The sequence below is a fragment of the Mytilus trossulus genome, chromosome 7, assembly GCF_036588685.1.
Source record: "Mytilus trossulus isolate FHL-02 chromosome 7, PNRI_Mtr1.1.1.hap1, whole genome shotgun sequence".
Lineage (NCBI taxonomy): Eukaryota > Metazoa > Mollusca > Bivalvia > Mytilida > Mytilidae > Mytilus > Mytilus trossulus.
The window spans coordinates 41,234,680-41,251,975 of record NC_086379.1 but is presented as its reverse complement, the minus strand read 5'-3'; the positions used below and the strand labels follow the sequence as shown (position 1 = coordinate 41,251,975).

Below are 17,296 nucleotides of genomic sequence, written 5' to 3'. Positions count from 1 at the left end.
CAGCTTGAAGGCACAAGAGGGGGTGGGGGGGGGGGGGGGGGGTGGAGGGGGGCTAGCCCCAGTCATGTTTCTGCAATTATATGATCAATCTAATTTTTTCCACAAAAAGTGGGGGACTGGTCCCTCTGAAATCAGAGTACGGTATTTTTTTACTTTTGTTCATGACTTTATAAAGCTAAGCTTAAGAGGGATATAAATATTTGACTCTTGCAAATTTAACAAAAAGAAAATTGTCTTCTTGTTTTCTTGTTAAATTATAATGCTCTGTTCACACGTAATTCGAATTCGATTCGCATTAGTTAACTAATTTGAATTAATTTAATTAGTATTCGAAACGTTTTACGTCCTAACGTCAATTCTAATTAGAATTGAAATGATCATCAAATTCACTTTACTGTCCAAACGACGTTAACTTTTAATTTCGAATTAAAATAGAAGAGTGTGTGAACTTGATTAGCCAATTCGATTCAAATTCAATTCGAATTAAATGTCAGTGTGAACGTGGCATGAGATTACTACGAAAACTGATTTCGTGATGTGCAGATTAAAAGAAATCAGCTTTCTTATAAACATTTACTCTAACTCATAACTGATCTAAGACTTAACAAATATTTTAATACTAATCAATTCTATTTAATTATTCAATTTTATTTTTACAACTACTAAATATAACATTTAAATCTCAGAATTTTAAATAGAATGCCCATGTCATAGGAAAATACAAAATAAAAACATACTTTATTTTTGTAAATAATTAAATATATTACAGTGTAATTCTTTTAATATACAAATCTGACGTCAACAAGATTACGAGTTATAACAACTCAGATTACAAGTTACAACACATGATTCGATTGCCAAACGAGAAACCTTTCTACCCTACACCAAATCATTTAGAAGTCAGCAACTATACATGCTATAAGTCACTGCCATCAACGATGAGCAAATCCCATACCACAGAGCAAACCCTTTGAAGCCTGTTATTTTGACCTTAATTTTGTTGATTTGTTTATATTCTAGCATACTATGGCCCAGTGTAGTGGGTTAATTACAGTACCATTTAAAATCTTTACTCATTAAGATATATATATATTCCTTTTGCATGTTTTGTATTCATGGTCTGTAAACATGGTAAATACCGTATAGCGGGTTATTTTCGTGGGGTGTAAATTTTCGCTTATTTTCGCGGATAGAACAAAATCGCCAAAATAAATTCCGCCAATTTAAAAGTGTACATGCAAAGGTAATGCTAAAAATGTCGAATCCGCCAAAATAATAACCGCCAAAATTTTTCGTATACCTTATTCAATGAAAATCGCGAAATTTTACACCCGCGAAAATAACCCGCTATACGGTAATACATTAAAAGAATGCAATATTTCAATAGGGTTTGATTTGAATTGCCCTTGAACTTTTATGACATTTAAACTCTAACCCTTGTTCAAATATATAAACTGTAGATTCAGAAATTGAACAATGTTTTTTTATTATTGAAAAAAGTATTAAAAAGGCAAAGCTTGAAAATATATAAATTTGTATTTTAAATGTTGATGCAATACATGTATGCAACATTACATTTAGTCCAGTCATCGAGTCAATCTAGCATAAATTTGACCCTCAACCTTAAAGTTATTGCAACAGAAGATTTGTATGTGTTCATTCTTTAGCATTATACCCCAAATACACACAGAAAAATCTAACTAGAGGCAAACAAACAAAAATCACAATTTTAAAATTCCTATGGAGATTTGCATTGCTATGGGAGATAACTCTGCAAAAAAGGCAGAAATATCAATAAAAGTTGATACAAAATTATAACTTGACCTCTTCTATTCAACAGAATGTTTGATTCTTAAACCTTTAGCCATCTTAAGAGTTAACATACAACTGTAAAGGAGTTTTCATATCCTTTATCAAGCTCAATTGAACCTAGATTTCATAATCCATTTATTAGATTTTTTCAGAATGTCAAGGTTAAGAATCTCAAATTGAATAAAACCAAATAGGCGTTCTATTGAAAATGTGCTATTTTTTGGGAAATAGGTTGTGCTGTGCGCCGCACAGAACATTAGATTACAGAAAAAAACATGTAATTTCAATCTCAAGAAATTATACAAATTCCATAATTGAAAATAATTCCAAGTTTAAATAATAGTCTTTTATATATTCTTCTTTTTGTAGTTTAAAGTTTCTTTGAACAAGGTAGATGCTGAACAAATGTAATTTACAGATATAAACAATACCAAATATTAACATTTTTTTCTTTCAAAATGGTCACAAAGCAATAAATTTGCCATTTCTTTAATAAAATTGTGCAAAAAAAAAAAAATACCCAAAACTCTTAGGTTTTGTACATTTCATGAGCAGAAGATTATATAATATAGTCTACTACAAACTTAAAAACTCATAAAAGTATCATACACTACATGAATTTTTAAAGAGAATCAACTAAAAACTGAAAAAAAGACTCATTTTTGCAGAGTTATCTCCCCTTCCAATGCCTATTTGCATAAGAAATTAAAAATGCTTATTATGAGTTTTCCTCAAGTTAGATTTTATGGAACTTTTTTCTGAGTATATTAGGGGCTTTATGCTATAGATAAGAACTAAAACATTTTCTGCTGCAACTTAGTTTGACTGGACTAATTTATTGAAATCTCAAATATTTATCACTTAGCTTAGTCCTATTGGTTGAAACTAAGAAAGATTGTTATATGAAAAGAATATGATTTCTCCATTTCAAGTTTCCTAAGAACAATATTATAAGACTCTTGTGCAAATACATATATGTACCATAATTGTTTTTACCAGTCTTCTTGTCCTACTTTAGATAAACATTCTGGAGAAACTGATTGATTCATTGTAGAACTTATCATCAATTTGAATAACTGATTTTCAATATTTGAAAAAAATTAATGAAAAATAAGTTTCTACTTAGTCCTTAGCAGGTTAAGCACAGGAGAGAAATATCTGTTTGAGAGTTAACAAGTACTAGAAGAACTAAGATTGCATGACTGACATGACTGAAATCATTAGAAGAAGTTTTAGAATGTCTAAAACATATATACTGTAGAATTACGAAACTTTAATTTTTGTGGGGTTAAAATTTCGTAGTTTTATCTCTATATAAGATTTCATTGGGATTTCATTTCTTGGTTTCCAGTAAATGGAAGTGATATCATATGTAGGTTAAATTTTGGTGGAGGTTTTAATTTCGTGGACATATACTTTCTATGAAATAAAGGAAATTAAATCCTCCATGAAAATTTCTTCTTTGTCATTATCATCCGCGCCCAAGAGAAAATAAATCTGGAATTCCACTGGAATCCCGGCTGGAATTTTGAGGCCTGCTTTAAAAAAGTGCATGGCGGTCATATATGCCATGTATGCAGAAAGAAAGATTTTATATAAATATTTTTAAAGCATTTGTAAGTGCACAATGGATCGTTTTCATGATTATCTTTGACATGTTTTAGAATTAATCTCATGTTTTAATACCTCATGAGGCTCATTACATAAGTTTTTTGAGGGGAAACTGATTTTTTTTTTCATTTTTTTTTGTTTGCATGGGCAACCATGCTTTTCTCATTTCCCCATTGATCAAAAGTTAAGTAAAAGAAAAAAAATTAACTTAAGTTAATATAAAATAAATATAGTGATAAAATGAGAATCAAATCTGATCAGAGGTGGTCATATGGAAACTTATGTTTATATTTGGATAAGTTACTCAGCATCAAGAGTAGACTTCATCATTTACTGTATGCAGACCAAAAGTTTCATAACCAACATATAATTTCCCATTTTAACATGTTGAGAGTCAATACAAATTCCTACTAACAACTTAATTAACCTCAAAACATGAAATTTTGCAATACAAATTTGTTACAACTAATTCATTATTTACTATCAACAAATGTTCAGTTCATAAATGGTTAAATTCTTAAAAGGAAAATTTACTGTCCTTTTGAGCCACGTATGAAAGAAATTTCATTGATGCTCCAGAAATGAATCTTTTCAGTATATAAATAGTTAATAATCAATATAGATAATTTGCACTAACAAAAGATTGTGTTGATTTCATAGAAACTCCAACAAGCTGTCACTCAACATTCTCAAGCCTCAAGTTTGAAAAGAAATCAAATGAAAGAACATTAAATCTTTCTTGTATACAATTACTAATGATCATGATGCATGCAGGCATGTTGTTGGTAGATATATATATGGGCAGGAATTCGCTAGTGAAATTTTAGGGTCAATAGTGTTTATCCAATTAAAAAATAAAGAAATCATGCAAATTTGGAGAATAAACATTGTTTAAATATCAAAGTGGGTTAGTCTTTATTGCCAAATGCAAAAAAATTTGATCCAATTGAAAAAATCAACAAAAAATCAGCACTTGTTAAGTGCTGGCAGTTGAAAACTGTAGACAAAAAGTGTGACATTTCTGCAGTGGCAAAACCCCTAGCCATATTTAGAATATGCCTGAAGAATTGTTCTACTATAATAGTTGAAAATCAACTGCAAAATGATCGGTCTATCATTTAGAAACCCCATTTTGTACAGAAACCGATTATTGCTGCAAATAAAATACGTTTGAAAATGGACAAGTGCATGTAACTTTTCGGGTCAACAAATGTTACATGCACCTTTTCATTAGCTGATTAGCTTTGGAAACAAGTTATTGGTCCAGCATGGCAAATTTTGAAAGCTGTCAACAATGGGTACAATTTGGATTTCATGATTTTTATCAATCAACTGAAGTTTGAAAAATATAGAAGGTAAGAAAATTTATTTTATTTTCGTGTCAATACTGCCCAATAATACTCATCTTTTTATAACAGTTGCATACTTTTTATAGTAAGCATTACCATAATTATTTTTTTCACATTTCAACCCACTGACAATTACATTAAAATGTGGCTTTGCCATCTTTCACACTTGGCATCTACCAGTGATCAAGCAGATGATAAGAGAGTGGGACCAGGTTAATTTTACCTCACAATGAAGTGTTACATGCACTTTCTGTGTAAATTAGGTTCTTTGATAATGATGTGTGACTTGCTTTGCAATTTTGTCAAAAAATATAAGTTTATCTTGTATTTAAACAGGTTTGACCCTTACGATATCCATTTTATTGCTGGAGAGATTTCTGTACATAACATTGACACGAAAATATTTACCAAGGAAAGGTGTCTATGATACATGCAAAAGCTTTTTTTTGTACGGTTTGCCTTATCAATCTAATTTATTACATGAAATACCACAGGTTAATTGCCAATTTGATTAACTAGTACTTGTATTCATTCTCAGCATTATAAAGATAACTGGCCACTTAATTTGAAAACATTAAATGTAACATTGACACCAGAATAAAAACAATATTACTTTATTACACTTAAAGCATAATTGGCCAGTGCATAATATTAAATCAAATGTAAATTTATGCTGAATTCTAAACAGAGAAGTTGTTGATCTTTCTTGATTTCTAGACTTTACAATATTTACTTGTAATTCTAATTGTTTAAAGGCATGTAACATTGACACATCTTCTGCGTCCAGGTTACATGCTACAACCTAATAAATGTGCATACAATTATTCAATCAATAAAATCTTGTTGAAATTTAAATTTGCTTCATTAAAATGATATTAAAGAAATAAATGAGTTTTAATTATTTGTGTTTATTTTTTTCCTGATTGACCAGCAATTTTTCCTCATCATTTGTTGGTGTTCCTGTCAATGTTACATACATAACCCAGAATTATAATGTTTTAAAAGCATTGATTTCCAAACCTCTGTTATGAGCTTTAAAATGAGTTTATCTGAGTTTATAAATGACTAACATTTGAAATATTGTCATCACACAATTTCTTTGATGCTCCTATGATAACTTTATGAGTAACATGGACCACGATTTTTGTATCAGGTCTTTTTTGTGTTACATGAGAAGATTTTACTGTGTTAAAATCAACAGTTTATCTAATTTTTAATATTCAAAGTTATTATTATGATACTTATTTTAAAAAATAATGTATAAAGTAAACCCAAATTAAACTTTTTTTTCATTAAGAAATTGTGTATGTAACATTGACAGAGTCTATTATTTAGACTTTTACATGTTCAGGCCAGTGTTACATGCGTAAACAAAACTTACTGCCATATGGAGCTATTATCTTATTTTTATTTTACAAAATTAAAGCGTTTTCATGTTTTCCTGTTTAATTTGTCTTTTAACACTAGTTAGTAACATTGACAACAATATTTTGTGTCAAGATTATTTTATGTTACATGCAAAGGTATTACTTCCTTAAAGTCAGACATTAATATAACATTTTATAACCTAAATGATTAATTAGATATTACTGGGCAGCAATTATATTATTTCTCCAAAGTTGACTATTAAGCACACCACTTATATCTTCTGGTCTTCATGTATGTAACATTGACATACAACCTTTTACTTTTCTGTCAATGTTACACGCATGAACAGAACTGATAACATTTACTAACTCCTTTGCTCTATAAAGAGATTATTGATAATTTAACTTGTTTTACCACCATCAAACTTCATCTTTATTTCTAAATATAAATATTCTTTATAGAAGTGTATTTTCTTCATTGACAACAAAATTGGTGTCGGTCTTGAAAATTTACATGCTTTTTTTAATAAAAAAAATCTACAGGCAATATAAACCAAAGAAAGAAAAAGATGATCAGCAATAAATGTGATGAAGAAAACTCTCAGGAAGATGCTGCAAAAAGATACTGTCCCTGACAACCAGTCAGATGGTGATGTCCCTGGCAGCCAGACAGATGGTGATGTCCCTGTCAGCCTGGAAGATGGTGATGTACATATCAGTCAATCAGTTAGTTGGTGATGTTCCTGTCAGTCAGTCAGTCTGTGATGTTCTTGTAAGCCAGTCAGAGGGTAATATCCCTGTCAGCCAACAGATGGTGATGTCCTAGTCAACCTGGCAGATGGTGATGTTCATATTAGTCAGTCAGTTGGTGATGTTCCTGCCAGTCAGTCATGTGGTGATGTTCCTGTCAGCCAATCAGATGGTGATGTCCCTATCAGCCAGTCAGATGGTGATGTCCCTGTCAGCCAGTCAGATGGTGATATCCCTTTCAGCCTGTCAGATGGTGATAACCCTATCAGCCTGGCAGATTATGATGTCTGTGTAAGCCAGTCTGATAAGGTCCCTATTAGTGAGTCAGGTGGTGACGGTCCTTTCAGCCAGTCAGATAGTAGTGTTTTTCTGTGTCAGAAAACCAGATGATGGTGACTGTGCATGCAGACATACTAGTGATCTCCAATTTAACTATTCTACAGCAGTGTAGAAGATAGTTATTTCAAAATCTTGTTTATTTATCCCTTTTCAATCACCAGTCAACACATGTATCATGTGTATTTACTGATGCTCATTATAGAAATCATGAGGAATTCAATTTGTAACATTTTTTTTAAAATTGTTATGCCAATAATTGACATTCCAGAATATCTTTTGCATTATAAGAGGTTCAGGCTCCTTCTGATTTCAAAATAATAATAATAAACTCATCATGGATACCAGAATTGAAATTTTGTAGGCCAGAAACGCTTTTCGTTTACAAAAGACTCTTCAGTGACGCCAATGAAACAAAAAAGTAAAAGAAGGCCAAATAAAGTTGAAAACAGGACTATGGTCTAGTGGGTGTTGGTTTTCTCTCCTGAATTGTTTTACACCGGTCATTATGGGGCCCTTTAAATTGTGGCTTCCTGTAGTTTAGGTAACAAGTTTTCAAGATGAAATGGCATTGAAAAATCGAAACAAGATATTTGAGAGTTTCTATATTATTGTAAATTTTATAATCTATGCATGGATTTTGGTTCTGTTTGAGGGTAGATTAATTGTTGTTTTGTTTTTTTCTTTTTTCAGATAGATAGTTGAAGATGTTGGAGACAGAAAACAAGAAACAAGAAACTTGTTTTGAATGTTTGAAATAAAATTATTGTTTAAACCTTAAAAAGTTATCATAAATGTAAGATTAACCAGCAGAAATAAAACGAGATATGGGGTAATATGTCTATCAGACAACAACCTCAAAGATGAAACCCAAATTGTTCTTTAAAGAAGTTATGTAAACGATTGAAAATAAGATTCTCAATAAATGCAGCTGTATCAACCTCTTGTAGATTTGTCCATGTTTTGTCTTGGTTTTTCATACTATTAGTTTTAAGTGTAACTGTGTCACATGAATGAGGGATACATGTAATCATTTTGTACCCTTACTTTGTCAGTATTAGTTATTGAGTGAGAAACTTGTGGATGCTAATGGTTGTGTGGTTGTCTTCTTATCAATCTCATCCCTGTGCATAAAAAAACCGGTTGCTTACTTACTGATATAAAAATGTTTCATGTTGTGGAAATTTTGGATGACTCCTTCATCAATTGATCTATCTTTGGTCTTAATTTTATTTTTCTGGTTATTTTGACATTTGAATATCTTTTAATTTAGCCTTCCATAGTGTACCACCATGAACAAGCATAACTTCTGGTATAGTTAAAAAATATGTCTGCTGTCTGAAATTTAGGTGAATGGTTTTGGTATTAACCACTATTTAAATAATATCATATATGAGAAATGTGGCAGTATTATTGTTTAATTTACATTCAGATGGTTGTTTGGAGGCTTTTTATATCTTTTAAGGTCAATTCTGGCATGGTTCATTATTCATATTTTTTGTGTCCACGTTACATGCAACATTTAAGTCACTATTTTATGACAGAAATGAGATAATTGCAAAAATATTAATACAATTTTTTAATGTGAGGGTAACACAATGAAAAAGAGCCTTTACATGTTCAGAAAGAAAATGATTCTTACTGTATTTTTTCTCTTAAACATTGCATGTAACATTGACAGAAAAGTAGAAGAAACTTGTTTTCACAAAATTTCTGAAAGAAATGAAAATATACATTTTAGAGTTTTGATGATAGACAATGTTTTGTGATCAATATATATGATATTGAATGTTGAATAAGTTAAGGAATCATTAATCTCAATTTGGAAAAAGTGTCCATGTTACATGCTCCAAATTCATTATTTGCTTTGGTTCCAAACTGACGCAAGTTTAAAAATGATTTTTTTGGTTACAAATAGAAGGACACCATTTGTAGCAATAATTTGTAAAAAATTTAGAAGCTTATAATGATTTTTATTTTTTTCTTACAATGTCACACTAAAGGAGCATTAGCGAATTCCTGCCCATATACATTGTATATGTATCTTTGCATGTAAATATATGTAAAAAAGAACTTACGCTTGTTTTCTTCACGAAAACAAGTTTCCCCTTTCACTTGGCTAAACTCAAGTTCAACAACAGGTGGGGTCAGCTTGCAGACTTGAGGGGTAAAAGTACTGTATTTGAACATTTGCCATGTAGTCAAAAAATTAAGAGTATATAATACAGGTATAAATTATTCTATTCTAATGTGATGGACCATTCCAGTTAATTTCTGACAGGTGGGGATGGATGGGGATATTTTTTTAAATACGTATCAGAAAAAAACATCATGAAAAACTACCTATCAGATCTAAAAATGAAGACTTGATGTAGAGTTTCTGTTCATATTGGGTGGATTTTTTTATGGGAAATAACAACATCCTATCAGAATTTTTTACTGCAAGGATATTGTACCCATCAGAATATTAAATACAATACCAGATTATACATAATATGAAACTGTCTAGATTCCAAAGCACCCTTCAAGATCTGACATAGACATTTTTGTAACCCCTAAGATGTAACTATTTTTAATTATTAACTGCTGCAAGACCCTCAGAAGTTTTTTGCCTATAATTAAGTGTATGTGTTAGATGAAAAAACCCAAAATTTCACCCATTAGATGTAAAAATTTTACACCCCTCAGAAAGGACCAATAAAAATATCTATCCCCCTTTATCAGATATTAACTGGAATGACTCGATGTATGTAGTACTCTTAAACCTTACAAATATTTCAAATCCCATAAACATATATATCAACTGTCAGATTGCACAATCATGTTCCCAAGGACTCCAAACTTAAATGTAATGATACAAGATTTCCAACGAATAAAACTACTTATGCCAGTAACTTAATGAACAAACCTTAAGGGACTCAAGTTTTGCTAACTTTTAATGATTCTGTTCAATAATATTACTCAAGTAACAATACTTTAAAAATTTACAGGATCAGATAATTTGAAGGTGTTTTAAAAAAAAATAGAAAAATCATGATTTTCATTTTATCACATTTTCTAGATTTCCACCTAAATTTTAACCTACAACAGAAATGTTAAGGTCATTCATATCTCCTGACCTAGCTCATATCATTAATCGGAAGTTTACCTATTAAGATGGTATAGACTATGATACTTTTTCTCAGTTTATTTATTATGGAGGGGAAAAGCAAAGCTGAGTGAGAGGGACATTTTTAATAAGAAATTTTTTAGAATATAGTTTTTTTAATACCAAATTCAAGAATATCTCTCAATACAAAAGTTGAATAGGCCTTTAAATAAAAATAAAAGATCTGTGTTTCTTAAAACCCTATATTCTATCCTAAACTAATGTGCCTTTTTATTATGTGATAATTTTTATATTCAATAAAACAAAGCAGAATACCAAAAATAAAGCGCTTTCGCGTTTCATACAAAATGTACTTCGGTCAACGCTTTTACACCCCAATAAATTTACAAAAAGAAGCATTCAATTCTTAAATAAAATAGTTATAATTAAAATTCATTTTCCTCAATGAAAAAGACAATGATAAAGATGGTATAGAAGCAATTCTGATCAAATAATGACAGTAACTGTCACAATAAGTATGTATGCTCTAAATGAAAGTACAAGTTATTAATAAATTCAAAAGTCAAAAATTTCATCAAATTAAAAATAAACCACTGAATGAATAATGACCTTGAACAGCCACTGTATAATTATCTAAATTTGATAAAATATCTATATTTTGCAATGGATTATGAACAGATAATTATATCATATATATTATGGAGGGGTATTTGCGAAGAATACCAGTCAAGGGACTGTGAAATTTCCACCATTTTCCACATTAGAAAATGCCTGTACCAAGTCAGGAATATGACAGTTGTTATCCATTCGTTTGATGTGTTTGGACTTTTGATTTTGGATTTTCCTCTTTGAATTTTCCTTGGAGTTCAGTATTTTTGTGTTTTTACTTTTTCCCACGCCAAAAGATGAGGGAAATTTGATCCCAAGACTGGTATTTTTCTCAGATTGAAGCACTCTGCACACAGGTGAAGATAAACCTTTTTTGTAGATATATAGATATAGGAAGATCTGGTGTGAGTGCCAATGAAACAACTCTCCATCCAAATAAAAATTTAAAAAGTAAACCATTATAGGTTAATGTACGGCCTTCAACACTAATTCATAAACATGTTTATGCATAATTTCATAATTTTGAGGATAAGTGGATATTATCATAGAACTGTGGCAAATAGCACATGTAGCATTAGCTCGCTTTCTTTATGTAACGTCATATAAAAAAAAAATGGGCGAGAAGATGCTCGCAAGGGGAAAAAAGGAATATCCAAAAAGGCAAATACCATGGTATTTGATGCAAATTCACTAACAGTGGTGAAAAATAAGCAAATTCATTTGAAATAAGGAAAAAATGTTAAAATATGTGAAAAATACACTGGCTACCAACCAATCAAAATCTGGCATTCTTATATAAGGTGTAATTATATCGGAAAGAAAACATTTGATGTATAATTCCACCTTATGTAAGAATCCTGGGTTTTGATTAGTTGATAGCCAGTGTATTTTTCACCAATTTACTGTTATCAAACGAATATCATTCATTTTTTAACGCGGCCTCGGTATTTGCAAAAAGGATTTGCCTTTTTTACCCTCTCAGTGGTGGTATTTGCCAAAAAATACTCTATCTGACTGGACGCTTGTAACGTCACGATCATCAATGCGTTTTACAACATTAACATTTGATGTAATTAAACAGATATATCATGTAAAGGAGGTATATTTGCAAAAAATACCAGTCTTGATAAAGAATTTCCCTCGCCTTACAGCTCGTGAAATTTAACATTCTCTCAACTGGTATTTTTCGCAAATATACCTCCTTTACATGATATATCTGTTTATAATATATTAAGTAAGCCTACATTACTGACTTGACATTGCCTAAAAAATCAAGGATATTTCTGGGCTACATCTGATCTCGGGGTTGTTCCCCTTAGATAATATTGTAGCTGAGTAATTACACCCTCTTTTAAAAAAACACTGACAATATATAAGTATATGATCAGTACTCCAACTTTTTTATTCTGTAGTTAAAAGAAAAATCTTTCTTAAATAAAAAATGCCTTCAAATTTTCCCCTTATAGTTGAAAATTAAGTTTTGTGGGAACTCTCCTAGACATTTTAAATCTGATTTTAAAATAATGAGTGTTAAAATGAGATTTAACTTAATAGTTTACAATAATAATCTATCTATTTTTACAGGAATAAATTTTATCTAACTATATAACTTTAAATCTTTCCCATAAGGACATTATACCTGGTATAAAAAAAAATGCTGAGAAAAAGTCATGTCATTTAATTAAACCAATTGAATGAAACTATTGATTATTTTTCATTTGGGCATTAAAATTGAATGATTTATTAGTAGATTCCAAATTTAAATTTAAAGTTTCTTTGTATGAAAGAATACAAAAAGCTCTATTTCATTAGCAAACTAAGAATTATTAATTTTAAAAGATACTTAACTACAGTTTTTATTAGAAATCTAACAATCATGTACACTAAGGTATGAGTTTTCTCATTGCTGAAGGCCCAAAAGTTGCCTATAGTTGCTTTAATTCAATTCATTTGAACTTTAGTAGAAAGTTGTCTCATTGGCAATCATACCATATATTTCCTTATCTTTATATTATTTAGATTTAAACTTTTGTAGATTAAAAGGGAGGAAGGACAACGCCCATCAATTCACAGGCTTAAATTGCAGCAATAATTTAGTTCAAAATTAAAATACTTCAAATCTTTTTATAATTCATTTAGAAATTTCATAGCTTGAACTGTCATACAAAAAGAATGTTTACCATTAACTAGTCAAGTATGAAAGTCTCATGCACCGCATCATTATTCAATGGGTTAAAGAAAGTGTTTCATCAATGAAAAACTCCCTTAATAATGAACCTTAAGACTATTATGTATACAAATGCTTATATTCATTCTTCTGCAATATTGATCTGCTAATTCTGCTTACCTGGTGCATTGCATAAGAAAAATTGAAAGCTGACATAATAAACAAACTTTTCCTAACTGGAGATGTAAATTTTAGGTCCAAATTATGAATATGTGTATGCTGAGACAGGACTAAGTCACTTTACAACTGTCACGTAGGATTATTAATGAGAGATTTATATATATATATATATTTCTTTTATTTTTATTTTTTCAACATCTGTTACTTCTCAATGATCTACCAAGTAAGAAATCATATATGGATTGAGGTAAGAAAAAAAAGACAATAATTACATTATGAATTTATAACAAATTGGAAATCACTTAACTTTTTTAGTTGTGAAAGTGGTACAAAAATTGGGATACTAATTTTTATGGTTAAAAAAAAAAACATGTATAAGTGCATGCTTTTGCAACACAATTACAATCCAAAGAAACCAATTCTATATGAAATATGTGAATATCAAGGTGTCATAAAAATATATAGAACAATACTAGTGTACCCTTGCCTATGAACAGTTCCACGTTTTGATAGAGGAATATGCACTTTCAAATTTTTTTTTGTAAAAAAACAAATAGTTGGCTAAGAAAATCTTAAAACATTTCATGAACATGAAATACACAATTTCACTTCCTGTAGAAGGAGAATGAATTATAATTAATTCATAGCTATTTTCAGACCTGAATTCAGATCTCTGGCCACTTTTATCAAGCTAAGTATGCTATCTTAAATTATATACTAGTCTTAGTACATATACATGTAGTAACAGACTTTTAAGTCATCTGTTACTAATATAAATGTACATGTCATGTATCTATAACTCCTAATCGTCATATTGCAGATAACTCATTTTTAAATACAGTAACATGTTTTATTATTATTTTAAATACCATGCAGTTTTAAAAATAACTTTAAAATTCATGAAAAGCATTATAATTATCTATTTATAGCTATGACCCAGCTATTATAGAGCCAAACGGATTCAAATCAAATGTTTATAAATTATATTTGACACAAAAACGAGGGATTGACATTTTCTCATATAAATAGAATTTGAAACAGACATGGGGTCAATTACAGATAGTAAATATAATATTTAAGCAACAAATTGTCACCCGCAGCGACCAGTAAACTGTTAAAATAAGGATATTATATATGTGGCATGAATACAAATAAGACAACTACATGTTTCCATAAAAGTTCTAATGGTGTGGATGTAAGCATTATATGCAACCGTATGGCCAAAAGATGTCAATTTTTTATAGACTGTACATGTACATACATTGTATGTATGTTGATGGTAAACATGGTAGATAACCTGTAGATTTCTTGTGTTTAAATTTGTTTTGTTTTGTTGCTGTGCATTGAGCTATACAGGGATACCACACATTTATATATTTCATTCCTTTTAATGATTTTGTACTTTGCTGGTAATTTCATATAAATTCATCTAGCATTGTCTAGAAACATTGTCATAAAGAGTTTCAAAATCATAAAAAATTCAATAGACTGTCAAACCTACATTCTTGCAATTATGATCTCCATATGAATTCCATGCAAAATAGTTGGCTGCCATCATTTACAGGTAGTTTGGGTATAACTAGAAGGAATCACTATGCCTTATAAATCATTTACAAAAACTTGTTCAAGAAATCTGAATACAAAATTGCCTTCAGTGCAAATGTTATCTACATGTAACAAGATGAAATTAACTGGCTCTAGGTCATTTATCACTACCTAAATTATATCATTTTGATCCCATATAATTTGGAAAATTTATTGAGTGACATATATATTTATACCAAAATCTTAGGAACACTTTACATCATGTACAGTATATAGTCATCTCATTATAGGGTCAATTATGATTTTATTAAGATAATATGTCATAATAAGTAAACTTGCAACATTGTTCTAAATGTTGACCTTTATTTTATTTATACACTAACAGACTTAGTACATTATAATTGTTTTGAACTAAATATATGACCGACTGGCAACTACACTTGACAAATTAATCATTGGTTTGAGTGCAAGCTTAAAAGGTTGTACTATACAATTCTATCTAAAATGTATATGAATGTAGAGTACACTATAAAATGAGACAGATTTCGTATTTGAATTTATTTCTATTTCATTGTTATAACTTCTGGCCGCCATTTTATATACAATGAATGCATATCAATGTAAATAGCATACTGTCTTCAATGTCATGAATGTCTTGTGGACTAAATATATATATAAACAATTGCAACTCTACGTCAATTAAAGAAAAGAATATACATCATTACAAATGTACTATAAGACTTCTTTTATGTTGATCTTGCATTGTAATGTTGATAATGTTTTCAGTTTATAAATATCTCCTATATTATGGGTTTATTTCCAATAAATACCAAAATGGATTCAAATTGTCCATCAAATTCAACAACTTTAAAAAGACATATATATAAGAGGTATACCAGTACAGAAAATTTTGGCTTATGTTACATAATATGTAATATTATTCAGTGTTTGTCAAACACAAAATTCATAAGGGTTCCACAGAACCCAGTTTCTTGCCTACTTTAATATGCTGATAATTGCAGGCTCAACAAAAATGAGGAGAAAAAAATAATCAAAATATTCCTCTCGATACTATCTTTTGATTGTAAGAAAATTCTGTCTAAGTTTGATAAAATTCCAGGATAGTTTATGAATCTTATACATGTTTTAAAACTTTAACTGCAGACTGTTAATGTTAACAGGAAGAAAAGGTCCATTTATAAGTAAAATACAGAAAAACAGGTACATTTTTTTTTACAAAAAATTAACTTCTGGATACTTTCTTATGATCGTAGACGAGCTAATAATAATAATGATAATAATAAATACTTCATTTAAAGAGGGTTAAATCTGTACAATTTCAAAAACTTTAACCACAGAGTGAATGTAATGTTTCCCTGGCAAAGAAATGGAAGATTTTAACAACATTTCCTTGCAGAAAAACTAAGTCCATTTATCATGTTTATATGCAAATTACAGAATAACATTTTTTTTTTACAAAAAATACTTCTAGACACTATCTTATCATCATAAACAAGATTCTGTCCACGTTTGGTAAAAATCCATGACCATGATGACAGTTTGAGTACATTAAAGTCATAATTTATTCAAATTTTAAAAACTTGAACCACAGATCTAGTGAATGTAGTTTTCGTGGCAGAAAAAGAAGTCCATTTATAAGTATGTGGAAAATACATAAAAAAAATAATTTTCTGTTTAAGTTTGATAGAAATCCAGGTAAGTTTAAGAAAGTGATTACAATTTCAAAACTTTGGTGGCGTCCACACTGAGAAAGTGAGAATGTAAAATTGAGATGTCTCATTTTTTCGACAAAAGTCGAAGGCTTAACAGTGGGTCTCATTAGAGTCTAAACGTGTCACGGGATTGCTGTTTTTTTGTAAGCGGGACATGTAAAAGTCTTATTATTGTGTCGTGAAAACGGGAAATAAGGTCTAGCGGGACCTGGGAAATGACAAAAAAATGAGAATTGCTTACGTACATAGTGTACGGGAATCTGACAAAACAGTAAGCGGGATCCGGGATCGGAACCATCCCCAATGAGACCCCCTTAAGGCTTAACAAAAAAGGTATTTTGGCAATAAAATTCTAAATCTGGTTTATTTCAATGTTCTAACTAATGATTAAAAGATTGCTAAGGTCTAGTGAAAATTACCTAGCCATTAGGTAAATAATGAATAAAATGATGTTTCAAAAGGCGTCAATGTGGTAAGAGAGTCAAAATTTGGTCATAGTGATAGTCACCCAACTCCTTTAAAAATCATTAAATCAAAATGGCATTACAATAATTTGGTCAACTTCAAAAACCTGTGTATTCATACATGTGAACCTCCCGACGGGAGTACAAAACTCCCGTTTTCAGGTGTCCCCTCCCGTCCTCCCGTCGAAGAGGAAAAACTCCCGTGCAAAAAAAAAATCATGAATGAAAATTTTCAGTCGCCATTTTTACTATTTGGTTACAAAA

The 17,296-nt window shown here is 30.1% G+C and overlaps 1 protein-coding gene across 3 annotated transcripts in view; it reads right to left on the bottom strand.

Annotated features, from left to right (window-relative positions):
• The window catches only part of LOC134725087 (bifunctional 3'-phosphoadenosine 5'-phosphosulfate synthase-like), a 38,208-nt gene that overhangs the window by 16,725 nt on the left and 4,187 nt on the right, over window positions 1-17,296 (bottom strand). Inside the window, exon 1 of one of the 3 annotated variants that reach the window (XM_063588608.1) lies at window positions 14,792-14,885. The exons of 1 other annotated variant lie outside the window; for it this stretch is intronic. In XM_063588608.1, the coding sequence (XP_063444678.1) occupies window positions 14,792-14,848 (57 nt within the window). In that variant the 5' untranslated portion in view covers window positions 14,849-14,885. Of the gene's footprint in view, window positions 1-13,290; window positions 13,394-14,791; window positions 14,886-17,296 lie in introns of those variants that run through there. One more of the 3 variants, XM_063588610.1, reaches the window with a different exon arrangement.